Source organism: Dipodomys merriami, unplaced genomic scaffold (genome assembly GCF_024711535.1).
Source record: "Dipodomys merriami isolate MVZ:Mamm:240054 unplaced genomic scaffold, mDipMer1.0.p SCAF_395, whole genome shotgun sequence".
Classification (NCBI taxonomy): Eukaryota; Metazoa; Chordata; class Mammalia; order Rodentia; family Heteromyidae; genus Dipodomys; species Dipodomys merriami.
Window position 1 is genome coordinate 295,090 of NW_027205548.1, and position 22,064 is coordinate 317,153.

Here is a 22,064-nt window from a genome sequence, read left to right on the forward strand (position 1 = left end):
GTCAAATGTAGTCACGTAGAACTAGACATGCCTGAATTCTTCAGCTCTTATTCACACCAGGCAAAGTTCACCATGCTGCAAAATTTCCTGGCAGCCAATTCCCTCTAGGCATGTATTTTAATGAAACATAGAAACATTATTGGATTGTATTCTTTCCCTATCCCCTAATATGTTGCTTAGGGACCTAGCTAGGTATTAACAATGTGTTGTTCTAGGTGGGAGTCTGGCTTGCTGAGGCCATAAAAACAAAGAGGGAAGAGTAAGTTGTTATAATGTACTGCAATGCTGAGTCATCAAAGATGTCAAAAGAACAGGTGATAATGAAGGTGAATGGGGACTATGAATACCCAAAGACCTATAATGGCCGACTGTGGCAAATGTTTATTAAATAGTCATGGGGGAGCCTACCAAATTCTAATGGCTCACTCTGACAATGATTTGATTGGGAAAGCTCAAAGGCGAACATGAACCCTGTGAGGTCACTTTCCCTGGGTAGAGAGAAAGACAAATGGGCAGATGAATCCTGCAGCTCTTTTTTGCTTTCTTGCATTGTGCTTTCCTATCTCCTCTCCATTTCCTTCCATAAAAATGTGTTCTAAATATGTGACATGTAGATATTACCAGAGTTTAAGAGAAGCTTAATCTTGAGAGTTGAGGTAAAAGAGGGAGCAAAAAAGACACATCCCCAAATGAGTTTCATTTATATAATGAAAATAAATTTTTACACAATCAACAGAAACACAGCAAGGTTTGTTTTTTTTTTCTTTGCGAAAAATATTTTTAAATAAATTTTTGTCTTTTTTTTTACATTCTGATATACATATGTAACAAGGTTTATGGCACTGTAACTAGAATCAAATCCAAAAAGGAAAAGGTGGGAAGGAAAGTAATTGATATTGTTGAATTCCTTTCTCTCTCCAAGCTGGCAAATTTGAACTATTTTTCTATCATTGAGTTGCCAGCTCTAACTTATCTGCACACTCAAAACACCATATTATTGCACAAAGAGCCAATGAAGGCATATGGTATAATGGTCAGTTCCTTGCTATTACCAAAATGAAAACAAAGACAAAAACAAATATCTCTTAAACACAGAGGAAAAAGAAAATCCAGAGCATGAAACACATCAAATAAAGAGTATCCTCTGTCTTCTGAGAAATGTATTCTTAGACCACTTACTGCCCTGATCTTCTCTTTATATCCATGAGCACAACAGGGCTTGGTTTAGTGGATTTTGTTTCCTGTATGGATGGTCCAGGTGTGTCCCAGGCCTTCTATTACTTTTGGTTCTTTAATTTGTTTAAAGGATGATATCTTCTGTCTATGAACCTGCACAGACTATAGTCTTATAATCATAAACTCTACAAATAGCTTAAAAGGAAAATGGGGAGAAACAAGTTTGATTACATTTTTATTGTTGGCTTAGAAAAGTGAGCTCTTCAGTCTCCCTGCTTTTATCAGTTTACAGGGAGTGAATCTCAATGGCATCAAAAGGTGTATAGTCTTCTCACACTGGTTAAAAATAAAAAGTCTTTAAACAAGTTTGTTGCTATTCACAAACTTCATCCCCCCAACTAAAAAAAAAAAAAAAAGAAACAAACAAAAAGGAAAAGGAAAATAGAAGAAGGAAAAAAAAAAAAAAAGCAGACTCAATCTTCCTCCGTTTGTCTCCTAGCGGCAATCCTTTCCACACTAATCATGGTCACACAACAGTCTCCACACCCATCAGCTTTGGGGTAAGGATTCGTGGTGTTACACCATTGTTTAGGTCCTCCTCAAACTCCAGCAATTGCCCCATAAAGTTAAGGTTTGGGGAAATAATTGGTCGTTTGCCCTTGACAAATTTGTAAGCATCAGTCATGGTCATTCGAGTGTGTTTCATCAAGTAGGCAATGACGATGGTGGCAGAGCGAGACACGCCAGCCTGGCAGTGGATGAGCAGTCCCTTCCCACACTGGTGAGCTTCCTCTGGAAAGAGAGAGAGAGAGATGGGAGGTGAAGAGAAGGAGAAAGAGACATGAGCAGGTTTAACTTGTAGCTGAGGTTGACAATGCCTCATGTGGTTCAGAATGGATTAAAATGGTTTCAAAATCAAGTGTCATACATATATTAGTAAGTTCTGTATGCTTAAGTTACAACTCCCAGAATTGGCTACCATCAGCATTTGCATGAGCAAGTAGCTATATGTCTACATTTAAAGAGAGAATAAAGGAATCAGGCACAGGAGCAGTAGACTCTATTCCTGGTATCACTGGACAGAAGCTAGATCTACATTCAGCATGAAGAACTTGTGTGCTAAGTAAGGCACCATTTAAGTAGACTCCTAAAGCACTGGAGGTCTCACTTAAATATCTGGTTCCTACTCTATTTTTCTAAAACAATACTACTGCAAAAAGAAAAGAGAGAGAGACACAGAGAGAGAGAGATTAATGAAGGGAGAGGAAGTTAAAAAAGAGGCAATGAGGAAAGAAGAAAAAAGTATGCACACACAAAGATGTAAGTGTGTATATGTGGATCTGTATAATCCTTCTTCTAATTAGAGATGTTAATATCACTTGTGTTCTTGTGTCACTAACAAGGTCTCTCTTACCTGTAATATGAAAAAAGAAAAGAAGAAAGAACCAACACAATTGTTCTTTATATTACAGAATAGCTCTATACAGGAAATGTCACCACATAGGGTTTACTAAACCCTGAGCAGAATTAAGGAATAAACGTCAACTAGAGAGCTATGAGATTCAGCTTCTACCAGAAAAGCCAAATGTTGCAAAGTTAACCAAAGACGTGGGGTGTTCTGAACCAAGCATCGCCCCTCGCCTAAGTGTTCAGCCTCCTCTGTGGCCACAAAGTGGCTCCCTTGTGGCAATGATTGGCAGACAAGGGGATTTCTATAATGGCCAAGTCCAGAGCAAAGGACAGAATCAACACTTCCCAAATTCTCATGTTCAATGCTGAAAAGCTCAGGAGACTAGCCCGTGAGCACTGAACAAAACTTAATGACTTTTTTAGACTAGAAGGCATCCTGAGAAAGTCACCCTGAAGGCATACCAATCAGATGAAAAGGTCAGAAAGGGGGAGGGTAAAGTGGCAGTGAGTTAGTTCCACCTTTATTACTGGCTACTAACCAGTGAACCAAGAAGTTGGATGTAAATTTTTATCTTAAGCATCTATGGATGAGACTTACTTATGAGAGATCACAGTATTTTAAGATTATAGTACTTTTATAATTTATTCTCTTTCATACACCCCATAAATGGATCTAAAAGCAGGCTATTGAGAATGAGATTCTAAATTCGAAGTCTGACTAACTCTACCACATGAGTGACCGTGAGTCCTGTGTATAACTTCTTAGAGCCTTAATCATTCTGTCTGAAAAATGGGAATGTTAGTATATAACCAGTCTCAGGAAATGTGAGAAAAATAACACTTGATTCAGGTTTAACTGAAGTAGTTAAACCCTAAGCTTGGACTCAGCTTAGTTTATATTGAATGTTAAGTGGATGTTTATAAGCTCTGCTGTGTTTCCCCTCAAACAATACTATAAGATTTCAGCTCATTCAATAAAATAACAATGAAAACAAAATTGTGCCTATGTACTGTTGTGTGATTCCAAATTGTCCTTCAGACCAAATGCTATTTGTTATTGGTTTTGTTTTCCTTGTACAAAATCAGGTAAGCCTGAATAATCTACAAGGAATGTGAGCACTTTAGTTGAAATCCTCTTAGAACCAACGTATCTAATGCCATTCATGAAATGGAAAATGATTTCTCAACTTCCTCCACCTGGAATTAAGTCAAGTGGAATCACAGTTCTAATAGCATATATGAACCAGGAAGTTTCTCATCTACTTACTGACAACGATTTCTTCCTCAGGGCTCAGGGCTTGGCTCAGATTTTATTAACAAAGGACCTCAGGCATCGTTGTACCCAGGATTGCCAGTGTGGAGCAATTAATAGGGCATTGTAAACATATTCCCAGTATCCTATTTTTTAAGAAAAAAATGGGGGGACCCCTCACCTGGAAAATAAGGAACTTTCTCTGATATTACCATTCCTATGACCTTAGAAAAGTCAGTTTAATTTTTAGTCCAGTGACCACACAGAACTTCCTTCCAGATTGAATCCTCCATGGTTGTATGTTGAAAGTACAATTGGCAAGGAAAATAGCTGGGCAAGGTAACCACAGCTGCCAACTTGCCAGCAAATCCACCAGAGCAGATGGCAATCAAACCTAAGGCATTTTTCTGACAAAGGAGCATCAAAAAAAAAAATGAAAGAGCATATTCTTCCTGAGGCATGGCCATTAATAAGGAAAAGTACTGGGTCATCCTTGCTGGAAATAAGGCTAACATCACTTGAAAAAAGAAATGTTGAGTATCTGTTATATGCTCGTGTTCTCCAAATGATCACTTGAGAGTTACAACAATTTAAAGCTACAGCAATGGCAAAGAATATATATATAGAGATAGATAGATAATAATAATCATTATTATTAGAATGCTGCTCTGTTCTTGAGGTTAGAGCTTGCTACTGTGAGATTTTGCTCTACAGAAATGACAGGGTAGGCTTACAACAGTGACCTTTCCTACTTTGGTAAGTTTGAGGCAAACGGTTGAAGGGCACCATCTTACCAGCAGTGATGTTCACTCCTATTGTTACCCAATCTTTAGCAACTGAGATAAAGGAAGCAGATTGGGAAAACAATTCTCTATACCCTTCTCCTTCTCAGCTGTGATTATGCAATACAGAAAGAGGTTCACTGCAGCTGTGGCCTGAGTGTTAAAGTCGTTGTCAGAACCAACCCTTTATCCTATGCTACCTTCCAATTACTCATCAGTGTAACTTAAGGTAGGAAAATGAAATCCCTTCATAGCCTGCATGAAGGTTAAGCAGCATGATAGCAATTGCAAGTAGAATTTTCTTTTCTTTCCCCTTTCTTTCTTTTTGTTTTCTTGTGCTCATTACTGGGGCTTGAACTCAGGGCTTCATACTTGTGCTTGGCTTTTTCACTCAAGGTTGGCACTCTACCCTAAAGCCACACCTTCACTTCTGGCTTTTTGCTGGTTAACTAGTTTCAGGGACTTTAATTCGTGGGCTGACTTTGAATCATAATCCTCAGGATTACAGGCCCAGCTGCAGATGAGATTTTCATATTGACTACATTTTCTTTCCCACTAATAAATTATATAGCAGCAGTAGCAACTCTGCTTCCATTTCCTAGTGCCCCCTTGATTCTTCTGGTCACAGAACATATAAGTGTTCTCTATGCATATAAATATCTGTCATTCTTTCATTGAGAACTTGAGGGATGACAATTGTCTAGTTGAACAACAAAACTCAATGACTATTGTTCTGGTTTGAATATGAAATGCCCCACACAGGCTCATGTGTGGAACACTTGGCCCCAAATGGTGCTGCTATTTTGGAAGGTTCTGGATACTTTAGGAGGTGAGGTCTACAGCTGAAGTAGATTACCAGGAGAGAGTCCTTGGGGTTGGAATCCCTATTGCTGTTTCTTTGTCTCTGCTTCCTGTCTACCATGAGTTGAGTAGCCTCTGCGACATAATCCCACCATCATGGTGTGCTGTTTTACCACAAGCCCAGAATCAAGAGTTGAAGACATCAGGTTGAAACCACTAACACCATGAGCTAAAGTACATCATACCTGCCTTCAGTTATTCTCTCAGTCACAGACTGGGAAAGCTAACACAACTGGATTTTTATGTCTGTCCTGATGGTTCCAAGATACTCTGTGTCTCCACCGGCTATGAATTAGGAAAACACACTTAGGCTACATGAGGTAGCAGAGACCAGACCACCTCAGGAGCAGCCTTTGGGTTGTGTTTTGTTATTGTTGTTGGCTTTGGGTTTTTGTTGTTGTTGTTGTTTTGTACCAGATTGGGGCTTGAACTCAGGGCCTAGACACTGACCCTTAGCTTTGTGCTGAAGACTGGTGCTTTACTGCCTGAAGCACACCTCCACTTCCAGTTTTTGCTGGTTAATGTGATAAGAATCTCAGACTTTCCTGCCCAGGCTGGCTTCAAACATGATTCTCAGATCTCAGCCACTTAAGTAGCTGCATTAAAAAAAAACAACAACATAGGACTAAACTTAGACTTGCTATCAAAGCAAAAGCTAGAGAGAAAAGGAGACAAAAGTAGTTACCAATGAACTCAAAAGCCTCTTCAAAGTACTGCCGCAGGTTCTGTTTGTTGCTGTCGGTGGCGGGCAGCCTCTTGTAGTTGAACAGGCCTTTCTCATAGTGGTACAGGGGAAGGTGCGTGGTGACGTTGATGATGTAGCCAATGTTCAACCGTTGCATGGTGTCTAGGTCCTGAGCATCCTGCTCATTGCCAAGGAACAGGAAGGGCAGGATGGGTGTCAGCTCTGCGTTCTCAATGTCAGGGGTGGTGGGGACAGACTGAGGTAGCATGCTCGAGATGGCAGACGCTCCGCCTCCCACCTCGCGGCACTCTTGGAGCTGGAGGGAGTTGTCACAGAGGTTTTCATGGTTCTGCTTAAAACTACTGAGTCCACCTGGAGCACAAACACAGAAAGCCAGAGTTGACTGCCTCTAATCAGAGCCAGCACAGAAGAACAACTTCCCAGTTGCAATGAATATGCATTGTTTGCTGGTGATGTGTATATGTGTGTGTGTGTGTGTGTGTGTGTGTGTGTGTGTGTGTGTGTGTGTGTGTGTGTGTGTGTGTGTGTGTTGTGTATACACACATTGTGTATATGTGTGTGTGTGTGTGTGTGTGTGTGTGTGTTGTGTATACACACATTTTTTTCCCCAAAATAAAAACTGGAAGCCCATTTAGAGACCAGGACCAGCTTCACAAGTTACTCCATGGCATGCTTTGGAAATGTGCTCCTTAGACAAAAGAGGGCATTTTTTTGTCGTTTTTGTTTTTTTAATCTTCCATTGTATTTTTTATAAGTTTATTTTATTGTGAAAACATCATACAGAGGGGTTACAATTACATGAGCAAGGTAATGAGTACATTTCTGAGGAACAAGTACCAGGCATCAGGCCATTTCATTAGCTGCAGTGTTAATGTTAGTGTTGTTACTGTTACTTCTATGATTGTACAAACTTTAAAAATTAGTAGAGAAATACTTGGGAAATATAAGCTAGGGTCAGATGGAGTAGGAAATCCTTAGGGTCTCCATGTAGATTCTGGCATATAGAGCTTGACTTCCAGTAGAAGGAAATCCAAGGACAGCTAGTCCTTGGCATTCGGTGTTTAGAAGGTTGTGGGTATGTTAACCACTAAGACCCTAATGGACTCCTGAATATATACTCTGAGCCCAAAGCCCTGTACTGCCTCCCAGATTTATGGGTCTAAAACATTAAAATGTTTATGTGTTGCCTATTTCATTTTCAAAACCTAAGTGTCCCCCCTGATAAGGGCAGTCTCATTCATGAGAATGAATCTTAGGAAAAGCATTTACCCAAAGACATTCAGTTACATACATACAGATGTATGTAAGAATATCTGACTGATGGGAAATGTTAATAACAGAAATTAAAAAAAAAAGAGAAAGCTATATTACCTTTATTCCATGGAGCACTACGTGGACTTTAAAAGAATAGTTGTGGAAAGTAAAATGAAAGCCAAATGTTTCTATTTAACATTAAATGAAAAAGGAATTTGTTTAATGTTTAAGCTAGAAAATATATGAAGTTTATTGTTCCTCTTTTTCTTTAATATTTGTTACTCCCACATGGATACCCTGAACAGATTATTATGAGGTTCCACTTCTATGGGAAAGGGCTATGAAATCTGGGCTGATATTCTTACCAGGAAATGAGCTCTACTTCTAATCAAGCTGAACTATATACACTCAGGCCTACTCTTTGTAATAAAAGAGGTATAAGCAACAGCTATTAGCTGAATGCTACCACAACATTTGCCTAGATAGATAGCTGCCTCACATCTGTTGGATATCCCTAGAGATAAGGGAGGAAACACTATGTGGGAACAGGATATGGTTCTACTGAAAGATGAACAGGAAGTCAACCTGACTGCGAGCTTCTCAACCTAACACATGTCCTTCTCCATCTCAAGGCTCATCTTTGGCAGCCATCATAGGAAGCCCCAGACTGAAACCAACATAGAGTCTCATGACTTTGTTCACACTTAACTGACATAGCACCAGTGGGGCAGAGCAGGTAAGCCATCTTTTCATGTTAAGGAGCCACAGAAAATTCAAAAGGTCAATGCTATTATCAATTTCCTCATTAAAAAAAAAAAGTAAACTCAAATCCTGTACCCTTTGAAAAACAAAAGGCAACATCTCACTTTGACTGATTTCTACAACAGAACTTGATCCTTACATATTGCTATTTTATTATGTCATAAAATAACAATAAGAAGGTTTGGGACCAGAGAGAATTTGTAAAGAAAAGAAATGAAAAGAGGAAGAGGAGAAAACAGGAAGAGGAGAGAGAATGAGGAAACAAGAGAAAGAGGAGGAGGAAAAGAAACAGCAGAAAAACTTCCCCAGTGAATACTTGGAAGACATTAAAGTAAAAACTATCTATTGCCATGAACATAAGCTCCACAAACGGATTCAAAGGAATTATTTTAAAATATGCTCAGCCTTCCCTCCACAAAAGCCCCAGTAAACAGTTTCACACTGATTTGATGATAGGAACCTAATTCATACTTTTCTTTTAAAAAATCCATTGTGACTCTTTTCCACCTATACGTTGAGAGGAGAAAATGACAAACTCAAAATAAGGGACTAAAGGAGGATGAGGGACAGTTTTTCTGTTCTTACTTAGGGTACAAAAGCTGTAATTTATCTTAAAAGCCTAGGGTTTTAAAAAAAAATTAATTAAAAAAAGCAAAAAAAAAAGTATGTAAGGAAAGCCACACAACACACACACACACACACACACACACACACACACACACACACACACACACACACAACCCCCATCACAGAGCTTTTTAAAATTCTGTCTCCACACCTCCTTTCCCAATGACGTCAGCTGGAGGCTCCCCACCTGCCCAGTTACCATAGCAGTTACACAAAGACACACAATGACATCAGTTGGCATGATATCAGCTCTTTGAGTGCAAACAATGCAAGAAGAACTACTTTGTTTAAGGCCTTTGGTGCAACTGTGTTCTGGGGAGTCAATGACGTAATGCTAACAGGTGGCATGGGCCTTCCATTTGCCTAATGGGGGAAAAAAATCCCATGGGGGATTGCTGGGAGGGGGCAGGGGGAGTGGAGGGAATCTGAGACAGACACAGAATGCTTCAAATCACAGGGTGTGTGCGTGCTCATGTGCAGAATTATGTGTATACTGTGTCTGAGCCATATGGGAAGCTCTGCTTATACAAGATTTGGAGGAGGGCAGATAGAAAAGGGGATATTATCATCCAAACTCAATGAGGAAATTCTCATGGAGGGCAGGAAGAAACAATGGCCTGTTCCATTTCCAGTTTCTCATCAATATGAATGTCACTTCAGGGTCATGTGCCTCTATATGACAATGTGGTAAATAGCAAAATGAAGCAGCGGTAGCTCACAGTGGTGAGGTTTGGTGCTTGTTTTTAAGAGAACTTTTGAGGAAGAATGCTTTCTCACTCCTGGTTGGGCGAGGGAGGGTTGGAATTTACAGTAAGAGAGAAGGGAGAAGAGTACAGTTAATATGACTGCTTCTTACAACTACTTTTGTCCACCCTACCCTATCAAATACCACCACATTTCACACTGGTGGCTTAATGAAAAGCTTTATGTTTGTTATTAACTATCATAAGAACATGGTGCACAGTGTGGTTAAATGTGGTTGAATGATGTGGTTAATGATGGCTAAAAGCAGAGGCAGGCAGACTTTCTGCTTTGTAGGATATGAGACTACCTTTCCTTGTGAAGCCTCAGTGTGCCCATCTACAAAGTGGGCATAGTATCAACCACGCATACGGTTCTGGAAGAGGATTCCCTTAGAAAGGGTTTGATATGATATAGAATCACATAACTCCAATATCATCACCATTGCCCTTGCCTACAATTAACCTATGCATTAACGCATGCCTTACAAGCAGTGCAGGGCAGGACAGCAGCAATCCAGAGCAGGGGCAGTGATCCACCCCTACCCCTGCCAAATCTCACCCCTGTGAGATCCTGGGCAGCAGTCCCATCTCTTCCTCCATTTCCCCATACATAAAGCAAGGATTATAGCAGGATATACCTCAACGTACTGTTGTAAGCAATACGCTGGCTAATAATACAAAGTATGCTGAAACAATACCTAGCACATAGAAAGCACTTTTTTCATTATTATGGAAAGTTATTTCAAAGACCTAAAATATTACTCAATAATTAAAATGCTAGATGATAATTAAATTCATGTTTCAGCACTGGTAGTTTAAAATTTTTATTAAAAAAAACAAACGAGGGACACACTTAGTTGAACAGTTTCAATGTTTGAATAATACAATTTTGTCACAAAGGAAACAACAGTCCCTTATCCTTCCTGTACAAATACATCTGATCTCATTTTATTTGGCTTAGCTTTCCCAACAAAGACTTGGAATGCCTGAGTTTGCTAGAGGAGGACTGAAATTTTAAAATAGAACTGTTCTTTCTCTTTCTCTCTCCTCTCCTTAATCCTGACCAAACTGGCCCAGCTTCCTGAGCACACCAAGGGCTTTCCAATTTGTCAAAGCAAATATTTTTGATAATGCAAGTATTTTTGGGCAACAGGCTGGGGATGGGGGCCAACATTTTCAAACTTTATTTCAGAACGAATGAGTATGTTCAGCACATTGACTCTGAATGGCCACAAGGAAGAATGCCCAGCCCCCACGAAGGAGGAGGAAGTATGAACACCACTTAGCCAACTAGTTCTAGCAGGTCTGTCCAGTGACAGGGAAGGGAAGCAATGGAGTTCGGTTTTAGTGGGGAAACTTTCTGTACATGCATTTCACCTCTGGCCTACTGTAATCGTAAACACAGAATCTATGAGGAAACCCAGAAGCCATGTTTTGGATGGGAAGGAAGCTAAAAAGGTCCCACATCTACATTCAAAATCTTTAAGCAGGAGATTTCCATATTCTAAAGATGGACCACAGTTCCACACAGAAATTTGTGGCTTTATGCTATGATGGGAAATGACCAATCCCCAGGCATTAAAGGGGAAAAAATGTTCCCTAAAAGTCAGCAAACAGAATTAATGTTCAAGGTGGTGGTAGGTATTCTGAACTGGCAAGCAAGTATATTGATCATCCATTTGTTGCTTTGTTTTTCCTAGTGGGTTATCCATCTTTTAAAGTAAAAAAGTACGTTCAAGATAATGTCAAAGGAAACAGACTGGAGACACTGAATTAAAATCCTGGTTCCTGTCAAGTTACTTTGACTAGCTATTTAACATCTTGGTACCTCAGTTTTTACATCTATAGTTTGAATATAATACTGTTTCATAGTGGTATTACTATGAACATAAGACCACATACCAGATATTACAAATGGGAGAAATATTGGTATAAAATGGATATTATTTGTGGATTCCAAAGTCTTACATTCACAAGGATCCTGGTATAAGACCAATAAAAAGGGGTAGGTTATTGTAGCTGATGTCAGGTTTCTAAGGCTGAAATCATCAGAGAAGGAGATCAGAGCAACTCAAAAATTCACAAGGCAGAATATTATCTACCTTCACAGGAGCAATATTTGGATTCCTGCTAGATCAATAAAAAGTATTCCCATTTTTTTGGTTTCCTAAGAAGTTGTGTTATTCTGTAGATGTCATTGAGTATCTTATAGTACCAATGATTTCAAATCCAGTACTAGGAAGTGTCAATTAAATTGTCTTATGATCCTGTTCCTAAGGACCTTATTTTTCTTTTACAGGGAGAGAGGCTGCATGAAATAGAGTATGAGATTCCTGCCCCATAATGAGTAAGGGATGAAAGAAAGGGATAAAGAAACATTTCTATTAACCAGGTAAGGGAGGAATTTAGGGGGCAAGTTGGTGGGAACTATGAGTCAGAGTAGAATATTATTATACACAGGCCCTCTGATTGTCACCTCAACCAGTGTGGCCTGGCTCATCACTAACATGTCCAAAGAGCTAAGTGAGGAAGTGCCATAAACTTAAAACCTGTTTAAAAACAATCTCAGAATCTTGAATCCAACAGAGTTACTGATGATTATTAGGCATAGCGTATTTGTTACAGCTTCTGGGAAGACAGTACTAGAGATAGGTCAGTCTTTCACCTTAGGAGTTTTTCCTGTCTAGCCTCTCCATTAGAAGAAACAAGTTATTTACAGAGTATTTAAAAAGCTAACTCCATGGGGCTGGGAAGGTGGCTCAGTGGTAGAGTGCTTGCCTTGCTTTCATGAGGCCCTGGGTTTGATTGCTCAGTGCCAACAGAAGCAGAAAAAGCTGGAAGTGGCTCAGTGGTTCCAGTGGTAGAGTGCTAGCCTTGAGCTGAAGAGCTGAGGGACAGTACACAGGCCCAGAGTTCAAGCCCCATGACTGACAAAAAAGAAAAAAGAAAGAAAAAGAAGAAAGAAAAAAGAAAAGCTAACCCTAGAAGGCAATCTGTGATTTAAAAGGGATTGAGGAGAGAATTTTGACTTGGACTACAGTTGTAGGTCTGCCACACCCACTCTGGGCCTTCCTGAAAGTGAATGTTCTGGGCTAGCTTTAGCTTCTTTTTAACTATAGAATAGGCATGGTACTCCTCAGGTCTATTGCAAGATTTAATGAGATGGTGGACAAAGCACCTGTCCTGGTGTCTTTCGGAAAACATTCAGACCTTGGAGCTATCCAGTTGCATAGCTGACAAGCGCTGGGGGTGGTCAGCCAAGGGAGCACTATCACAGACTAATATGATCAAAGCGGGCTTTGCAATGGAGAGACCTGGAAGGTTGGTGCATATGTTTCAGAGAAGTGGGCAGCAAAAAGCCTTCTACCAGATTCCAGTGCCCACCAATAGCACCCAAGAGGAAGGATGGTCAGCAGAAGCTAGGAATAGACATACAATATATATCTGTGAGTACCTCAAGCTACTGAAGAAACAAAAAATTTTACATATAAAATACAAATATAATATGAAATATAGTTACATAACAATAACTTTCCTTTGCCTCTAGTTTCTCAATAAGTTGAGGTGCTCAAAATTTTTGTTTCAACATGAAGGTATATGCAGGCACACAGACTTGCTCTACAAGGAAAACTCTTGCTGTTTGTGACTTAATTTTTTTTTAATATATTTTCCTTTCTGTACATGCTGACCTTTAAAAGAACCTATGTTCTAGGAGAACAGGACTAGTTTATTTAAGTCCCTTTGTACACAGACTCTGACCATCTGTCCCAGGAAGACAGGTGACTTGCTGATATGGTAAATACCAACATGAGCTCTAGAAAAAGGTTTTGAGCTAACCTGGGCAACTGCTGTATGGAAATAATTTACAAAAACTACAGGATGCTGTTTCTGGCATCTACTTTAGTGACAGATTACAGTTTAAAAATACCCCTCACAAAATGATCTTCTCTTATTAGACTAAAGATTACTCTTCATACTTAATATTGGTTCATCTGAGTTGTATTTCAAGTTGTTGAAAGTATAAAAAGAAATGCTCTGTAAAAGATATAAAGCATTTGCTTGAAGGTTAAACTCTTAAAAAATTTTCTGTAGGGTAGAGCTGAATGTAGACTTTTGATATAGGAAAGAGATGTTGCTTGTATAATCCTGCCTGCTCTTGCATATTTTTCATTTTGTATTTGTTGTCTTCATTTTCCATACAATATAGGCCATCTCTCGGTATCAATAATTTGTTATATCATAAAATCTAGCATTCTAGAAATAAGCTAATAGCTGACTAGAAATACACACTTAGTAAAAACTTTTAGCCCTCAATCTTTCCATAAGTAGCAGCGTGTTTCTTGTAAATGTTTGGTTCTATTTGCTTCTGTAACTATTTCTAATCATTAGCTGGAAAATCTCTTGTAATTTTTCCTATGCTTTGCTCCTCTTTTAATAGAATCTTTGTAAAACCTTCAATACTGACCTCCAAATAGAGAAAGATCTATGTTAGAAAGATCCAGTGATTTGAGAAGAATGATGTATAAAATTTGAAAATAAAGCTATAATTGAAAACCTTCCCGGAATGTTTTGTCAGAACTTAAAAGATTCCCTCTGGGGCCCACCACTACAAGCCTCCTAGCTCAGAAGTTGCCTCTGGCTTTTCAGATTCCTTTCTCCTCAGTACTGGTGCCTGTAGAAAATGGCTGGGGATTAAATCTCAGCCTGCTAAGAGGCCCAGGCCTCACAAGAAAGACAGCCTCCAATCAGGACCCCAGAAAAGAGGGTGCACTTCTAATGCCCCTTCCTATGGGGTCTACTTGAAGGCTTTCACCAGTTTGGGAAACCACACATTTAATTTGTGTGTATTTGAATAACCCAGACAGATGGTGGGTGGGAGGGGACACTTCACTAGTATGCAAATACAGCCTGCTCCTTTAAATTGGTTACCTCACTTATTTACATTAGAACAGAAAGCACAGCCAGCAGCAACAGCTGATGACAGTCAAGTCATCTTCCACAAAGACAACAATTAAACAGCTTTGTGCTACTTTAATGAGCAGATGACTTTTATGTGAGTGGGATTCAAACTGTAAGATCTCAGTTTCCAGAAGTCAATGTGACTCTAACACAGGAACAGCTCAGTCTCCTTCCCAGGAGAGCTGGGGTATGGTCTCCTTACCTTCTCTCAACTCAGCTCTGCCTCATTTTCCCTTCTCCTTTGCTCTTCTCTTCTTTCTACCTCCTCCTCCCAGAAGCCCAACCAGGAGAAGACAGGAAAAAAATAAGAACAGGAGAGATGCTAACCTGAAATACATTTGATATTTTGTCTTTTCTATTAGTCCAGAAATAGGCCTAACAAGATGGACCTATTTTTCTTAAATGGAGGGCTCCTGAAATGGGAAGAATCTTGAAACACACACACACACACACACACACACACACACACACACAACCATCACCACCACATAATCACACAAACTGAAGGCCCACTTTGTGTTGTTGAGTCCCTCTACATCTACCCTTCCCAGTCCTGTCTCAAACAGATTTTAGGAAAAACCTTATGAGGATGAAGGTAGGTACTACCCTTGCCAGAGGGGTCCAAGGTAGGTAGTCTTCTCTAGAGAAGAAGGATCAGATAAGAGGGTTCTAGAAGGTTCACCTGTCCCTTTCAAGCTTTACCCCCAGTTCCCAGAGGTGCAAACCTGTGGAGTCTCATTCTAACAAAGAGTTCACCCACTTCCAAACTGAGCTTTGTACTCACTAATGAAACAACGCTTTGTCAAAGTATTCATTTTTGCCATTTGGAAAGAGCTTTTGAGGTTCAACAAGGAAGCAGCTGCCTACCATGTGCACCTATGAAAACAAGCTGGGTTTGTGAGGAGTGAGGACTTAGGGTCTAAAGGAAGAACTGCCAACTCTGGCTTCTCTGATCCTCTGTGTGTCCACTTTACCTAGTTATATCTGTCTATTTCTGGCAAAAGGCCCACCACAGACACTAGACCCTCAGGTGACGTTACTGTCTGCTCTAGTCTGGATATGGTTTGAGTATGGCCCCAAAGTTTCCTACACTAGAAGCCTGATCCTCAGTCTGGTGACTTAAAGAGATGAGACTAAATCAGATTAATTGGGGGGAGGGAGGGACTGCCTTTGGAAGGGATGAATGTAGCTCTCCAGAGACACCCATTAATACCCACAAATGTAGGCTCTGAATTTCTCAGAGTTCCTGTCTTGTCATGTGATCTCCTTTGCACCAGTTCCCCACCAAAGTGATGTCATCCATCCACCATGAGGCCTTCTCTAGGGACCCAATGGATGGAGCCATCTAATCTTGGGCTTGGGGATTCTAACACCATGAAATAAATAAAGATCTTTTCCTTTACCAGCCTCAGATATTTTGTGTTAGCAACTGAAATAGACTAATGCATGGATTAAGCAGACTAATGCATTGATATTTTAAAATTATAATTTTATAATTATATAAATTATAATACACGCTTTTAAAGAATTATACTGTGGGCTTCTCAACAACAAAGCCCCTGGGAGTCAACCCAAGCTTGTACCATGCATTGATGGTAAAACTCATGGAACTTCCAGAACCTTAGTTCCATGAGCTGGAACAAGCACAGGAGTTCATGCTTTCCCAAAGACACATTCCTCTTCAATTCCTCATTAGGGATGGCTCAAGCCTTCCCTGCAGCATCTTTCTGGGCCCAGTGGTTTCTATCCTAGTTGTAGATTTTCTATGTGTTAGGAAGGCTACTCTACACCATGACAAAGCTCCACTTTCAGTGCTCACTGAAATGCTCAATACTGGTGGAAAGGGAAAAAAGTCCATTAGATCATCTGGAAAGCTGTGGAGATATGTTAAGAGGTGGAGGAGGATGCTTGTAGAATACAAAGCCATGTTTTTCCCTCAAAGCTAACCAGATTCTCTGCATTACTGTTTAATTCTCTAAAGAGATGAAAAACCTTGTTTGATTTTCAGTACAGAAGAAGTTTAAATAATCCAGCAATTGCTAAACAAACAAACAGAGGAAAGCCCTGCTCAAGCTATTCACTAAGCCAGCCCACAGTACAAAAGGAAAATTGTTGCTTCACAATCTACCCCCCTACCCCTCCCCTGCCCCAGGATGGACATTTATCTTAGATCCAAATTAAACCCGTCACAACTTCACAACAAAAATATGTTTCCCAATGGGTTCTAAGTAAAGTCCAATTAAATAAATCTCTAGAAATGTCAAGAGGGAGCCTCCAGGGAGAGCATCCTTCTACCGTGAAACATTCCCCACTGGAAATTAGATTCACAAAGGTCATCATCAAATTATCTGTGATAGGAAAGGAGGAAAAGCAAGCCACAAGGCAAGGTAACTTCCACAGGTGAAGCTTGGGTTGGCTTCTATTGCTCTCTTTACCTATGGAGGTGCAGCCAAACATGCTTGTGCATCCTAGTTTGCTTTGCATCAAACCCCCATGTCCAGCAAGCCGCTGTAAGAACCAGGTATTTGGGTGCCATATGGAAATCAGATCCCTGCGGCATACAGAGTTCAGGAAGTGGAAGGGAAAATAATCAATGCCAGTATCAAAATCGAGAGTCTCCAAACCAATGTTTTCTGTTCATAAAAAGCATTGCGACAACTTCCTCCAGCTGAATTCCATATTTGGGCAAGAATACCAATCAGGCTGAGCATAACTGATCAACAGTCAGAAACGGAAGAGGCCAGCTGCCCCTGAAGCCTTACCTCAGACCACCTCAAGGGAACAAAGCACAGGCTGTATCCAATCAAAAGCTCTACATCCCTGCCACCTAGCTCTACATAATACTCTTTATAAAAAGGTTAGTAAAAGCAAAGAAAGTCTCTGTCCCTGAGTTCTGTGACTGTGCTAGAAAATGAATCAAAGCCAAGGAATGAGAACCTTGATTTACAACCAGTTGGTCCAAGGCACAGAAAACTTACCAAGAGAGCTACGACCAGCATCCAAAGTAAGGACAATTTTGTGCGACTGAGTCTTTGGCCTGTGACAGATAACACTATCGCCAAGTAGGTGACATCAGAATACAGTTAAATGCTAGGGCATTCACTTGGTATCAGCTGGAGAATGAACAGGTAGAAGAAACCCTCCTCTAGAAGCATTCTATGTGGTGAGAGTCTAGTAATCATCCATTACTATAACAAAATACCAGAGGCTGAGTACTTAGAGAGCTTCCAATTCGGGGGGCTGAAGACCCAAATAACATGATGGCAGATCTGGTGAGAGTCACCCTGGCTAAGTCCTATCATGGCAGACGGCATCACAATTAAGGGGCACAGGAGAGGAGGAAGGAATCAGAGACGACAGAGGAAGAGGAAGAGGCCAGCCTTACCTTTAAAAAATAATTCTCAAAAATGAACTTGGGGTCCTATGAGACCATCTCACAAAATTCCAAATGTGAAAAGTCCTACCACTTGCCAACATTACCACACTGGGGAGGAAATTTCCAGCTCATGAATCCTCAGGGAAGACTGTCCAACCACACTCTAACCATTGTACCTGAACCACAGCAAGTGGGATAGTAGAGGAAAACAAAAACAAAAAAAACAACTGTACCTTTAGACCTGCAGAGGTGGTTCAGAACTCAGAACCAATACAGTCTCCTCCAAGTTTTATCTCTAACAATGAATTCCAACTCCTCTCCCTTCTCGGCCTTTACTCCTATCATGAAACATTGGCAACTTCCTATCTTCAGAATGCTCACCATTATCTGAGATTACTTCTTCCTTGTTCACTGTTAATAAAATGTGGATCCCAACAAAGCTGAGGTGTTGTCTTAAAGAACACAGTGTGGCTGTTTACTTTGGTAAGAGAGAATCTTGGAAAATTTGCTCAGCTCTTTGTGTCTCAGTTTCCTCAATGGGGCAATGGGGCTACCAGAGGCACTGCAGGAATTAAATGAGCTACTACAAAGTTATTCATAGCGATTGTAAGCATTCACTGCTTGGCATCTGATTTGTACAGCGAGCGCTCATTACATATTTTTAGATTAGATAAACATTGGAATCAGATGGAAAGGGCCATTAATTATGTGTTGTTCAGCATTCTGTGAGAGACTCAGAGATTAAAAATAGTGCTCAACGATAAATCTAATTGGAGAAAAATGAAGGGATGAGGAACATTAGAACAAATTCAGCAGAAAGACTGGTGGCAGAACTGATTCAGGCACACAGTGAGCCTGCCCTGAATGGGACCATCTGGCTGTGACTCATGCAAGCAGGTGCAGGCCAGGCCAGGTGAAGTCAGTGTGAGGACTGAGAAATCCTGCCACTCTCCAGACTAGGAAAGGAGGGCTAAGGAAGAGGCAAGTACAAGAGTGCCAGGCCTTAAATGTGACAAATGGGCACCCTTCAGGGAAGGCTGAGAGCCAAGATAAATCACCCTCTGTGGCCTCTAACCCTTTCCCTCTGTCTGGTCTCACCTCTTTGGACAGTCTAATACATGAGTGATGAATGGCAGTGATAGATGGGAAGCAGTCATGGAAGATGGAAGCTTAGAAGAAGGCATAGGGCCGGTAGGATGCAACTGAGAAGGAAAGGGCCCTGAGTTCAGTTCTGCATGCAACTGTGAAGTGCTCGCTGTGAGCTGGGGACCCACAGCTCCATGCTGGGTGTAAGAAACAGAAAAAGGTCTGGCTTAGCCCTCAGAGCTTGGTGGACCCTCCCACTTAGACAGGGCCAGCAGTAACCAAAAAGATAGAAGACAAGAAAGAGTTCCATGATCCCAGCAGCCCTTGTTGTTCCTGCCTTCCTTTTGAAGGACACAACACTGCAGCTGAAACCAGGAATTCTGGGTTCTTCTTATCCTTCCTTCTTAACTGTGCACCTGGGGGCAAGTTACTTGAGATCACTTTAAAACACATGATCATGTCATGAGAAATTTTCTTCTTTTCCCCCAAAGTTCTGTTTTAGCCTTAGATCTCTCAGCACTACAGGACATTTTGCTCTTAGAATGTAGAAATGAAGCCTGAGATCCCCCAGGAAGGAAAGACATTCAGGAAGGAAAGTATAGCATGCGCAAGCCTCTTTAAGTGGTTCTGATGAATCTGCTCCACCTCTCTTAGCAACTGGTCCAAACACTGTCACCACGGCTGTGTGTGGCAGAAGGTATCTGGTTGAACTGTCTCTACCTAACCCCCCATAATGAACAAGCCTGGCATGGTGCCAGATTACACAGTGCCCAAGCTTGGCCCAAGCTAGAAAACCAAGCCACCGTGGGGTGTTATCTTTGACAGCTCTGAAGCTCTATGTGTTATTCCTACTTTCCATGGATGATGAAAACTTGCCTTGAAGCAAACACAGGCTTTGTATTTCTTTTCTCCCTTCCAGGGAAGCCTCATATTGTACTCATAGAGAGTCAACTTTCTAGGACCTGGTGACCCTAAGCGGGCTGTTCAAGGGCTAGGCCTGATCCTAAGTTCAAAGGTAATGGGTAGCAGGACCATGACAAGAGACAGTATCTATTTTAGGCAAGGAAGGAGAAAACAAAAGTAGAAATGGGGAGAAAAAAAAAAAAAAACAGATAGGATCATGGCTAAAAAAAAAAAATCCAAACAAAAGCACCCAGAGAAAAGACAATATTTAATTTGAACATCTTTATGAGAGGTGTAGGACCCCAACAAAAGCATGTTTCCTCAGAAATGCAACTAAACAACAGCAAAAACAAGACCCCAGGAGCTAGGAATCTCTGGTATCAGAGAGGAGCCAACAGGCTCATGCACACACACATAAACACACACACACACACACACACAGGTTACCACCAATAGAAGGATGCTATCTGGACAATGAACTAGCAGAAGCACCATACGTTGTAGCCCAGAGGGTCCTGTGTGGAAGGGACACAGGTATGTTCCCTCCAGGTTGAGCCGCGTGGCCAAAAGACTGGGCCATTTTATGAGTGTAGAGTACATTGTTAGAGAGATAAGCAAGCAAAGCTACCAAGGGACACGGTACGCTCCCAACACCTAGCCCTTATAACAGACATCCGGAGGAAAGGCAGTTTAGTCTCTCAATACCACAATGCAACCTGACACTAACTTGATTCAGCACATGCTCCTTGCTTTAAACCATGATTCCCAATAATCTTGTCTTCCTTTCCACACGCTAGCTGCAGTCTCCAGGCTCTTCTGCTCACCCACATTTCTAACTAACTGGTTACAAATGCTGAGGTTACCTCAGGTTCATGAATTCACTAGGATAATGCGCAGAAAAGCAGTTTGATTATAGTTTTATTCTAATGCTAGAAGTCATAACCATTCTAATGATGAGATAAAAGAGTAAGTTTGGGGAGAGCGTTGAACATGGTACTATAACCCATCCCTGTGTGTGTTAGAGAGAGCAAGCTGTGGACACCATTGTCCCAGCAATAGTCTAGTCTTCTGATTGTCATTAGCGTGAGCTTGGGCTTCTTAGCCTCCTACCTGGTGGGAATGAAGAGATTCACCTAATAAAGGCAGACAAACACATTTTACATGACAGGCAAAATTAATTATAATAAATTCAATCCAATTCACATGCTTTATCAAGGAAGACAAGCTAATTAACTGCCAAGGAATTATCTTCTGTTTAAAGGGCATTTTACCTCAATTTGGCAAAAAAAAAAAAAAAAAAAAGAACTAATGGGAATTATCTATCCATTCTGATTGTGTTCTTGCTGCCTGGGGTTTGCATGAGAGGGTTTGCATTAAAATTCTAAGTTTTCAAAAAGGCAAAAATAAAAAAAAAAAAACAGGAAAACAAATGTTTATACTCTGCATCTAACTCTTTTATTGTCCCTTTAAAGTATTTTATCAACATTGTAAAGCAAGAGGTGACTCATATTTATAGAACAAGCTGTTTGGCCCTGCCAGATCTTTCATTTCCATCACAGGTTCTGAGTGCTCAATGTGCTGTGTGTTGTGGCCTACACACATCCATTCCAAACCCACCAAAGGAGAAGCCCAAGATCACCCTAACTGTCTCAAAAGACCTGTGCAAGGACCTAAGGTCAAAGCGAGAGAATTCCCTTAAAACTCACTTGGGCAGGCATTTGGAGAGAAAACTAGGAATGAAAATGAAATAGTGAATCAGAAGAATCAAAAAGATATATCCAAACTAGTCAACTAGCCAGCAGCTAGCATCCTCTCCTAGGAGTGGATGGGGTAGATGAGGGGGTTTTCATTCTCTCAATAAATTTCTTATATTAAAAGTAAAAAAAATGATCTCAGTTTCCTTTAATAGGCAAGTTAGTTAAATAGAATGTGGTAATACAAGAAATTAGAGCATTAGAGAGAAAAAGGCTATGCTGGCAGTACAGGCAGCAAAAGTACAGGCAGCATAAAGTGAAAATAAAGTTCAGTTTCTATATGAGAAACTGCAAAATATGCACATATATGGTAAAGAATTAAGAGACATATAAAAATGAAACTGGGTTGCTCAGGACAGGATTAGTGTACTATTTGTTTTTCCTTACTAAGTTTTCTTAGTATCCCAACAATG

At 40.6% G+C, this 22,064-nt stretch overlaps 1 protein-coding gene across 1 annotated transcript in view; it reads right to left on the minus strand.

Moving 5' to 3' along the window:
* Positions 1-738: 738 nt before the first annotated feature.
* The window catches only part of LOC138805474 (dual specificity protein phosphatase 10), a 37,721-nt gene continuing 16,395 nt past the window's right edge, over positions 739-22,064 (minus strand). Inside the window, exons 3-4 of the mRNA XM_069990265.1 lie at positions 6,167-6,538; positions 739-1,968 (exon numbers count right to left, since the gene is read on the minus strand). Coding sequence (XP_069846366.1) covers positions 1,703-1,968; positions 6,167-6,538 — 638 coding nt within the window. The 3' untranslated portion in view covers positions 739-1,702. The remainder of the gene's footprint in view (positions 1,969-6,166; positions 6,539-22,064) is intronic.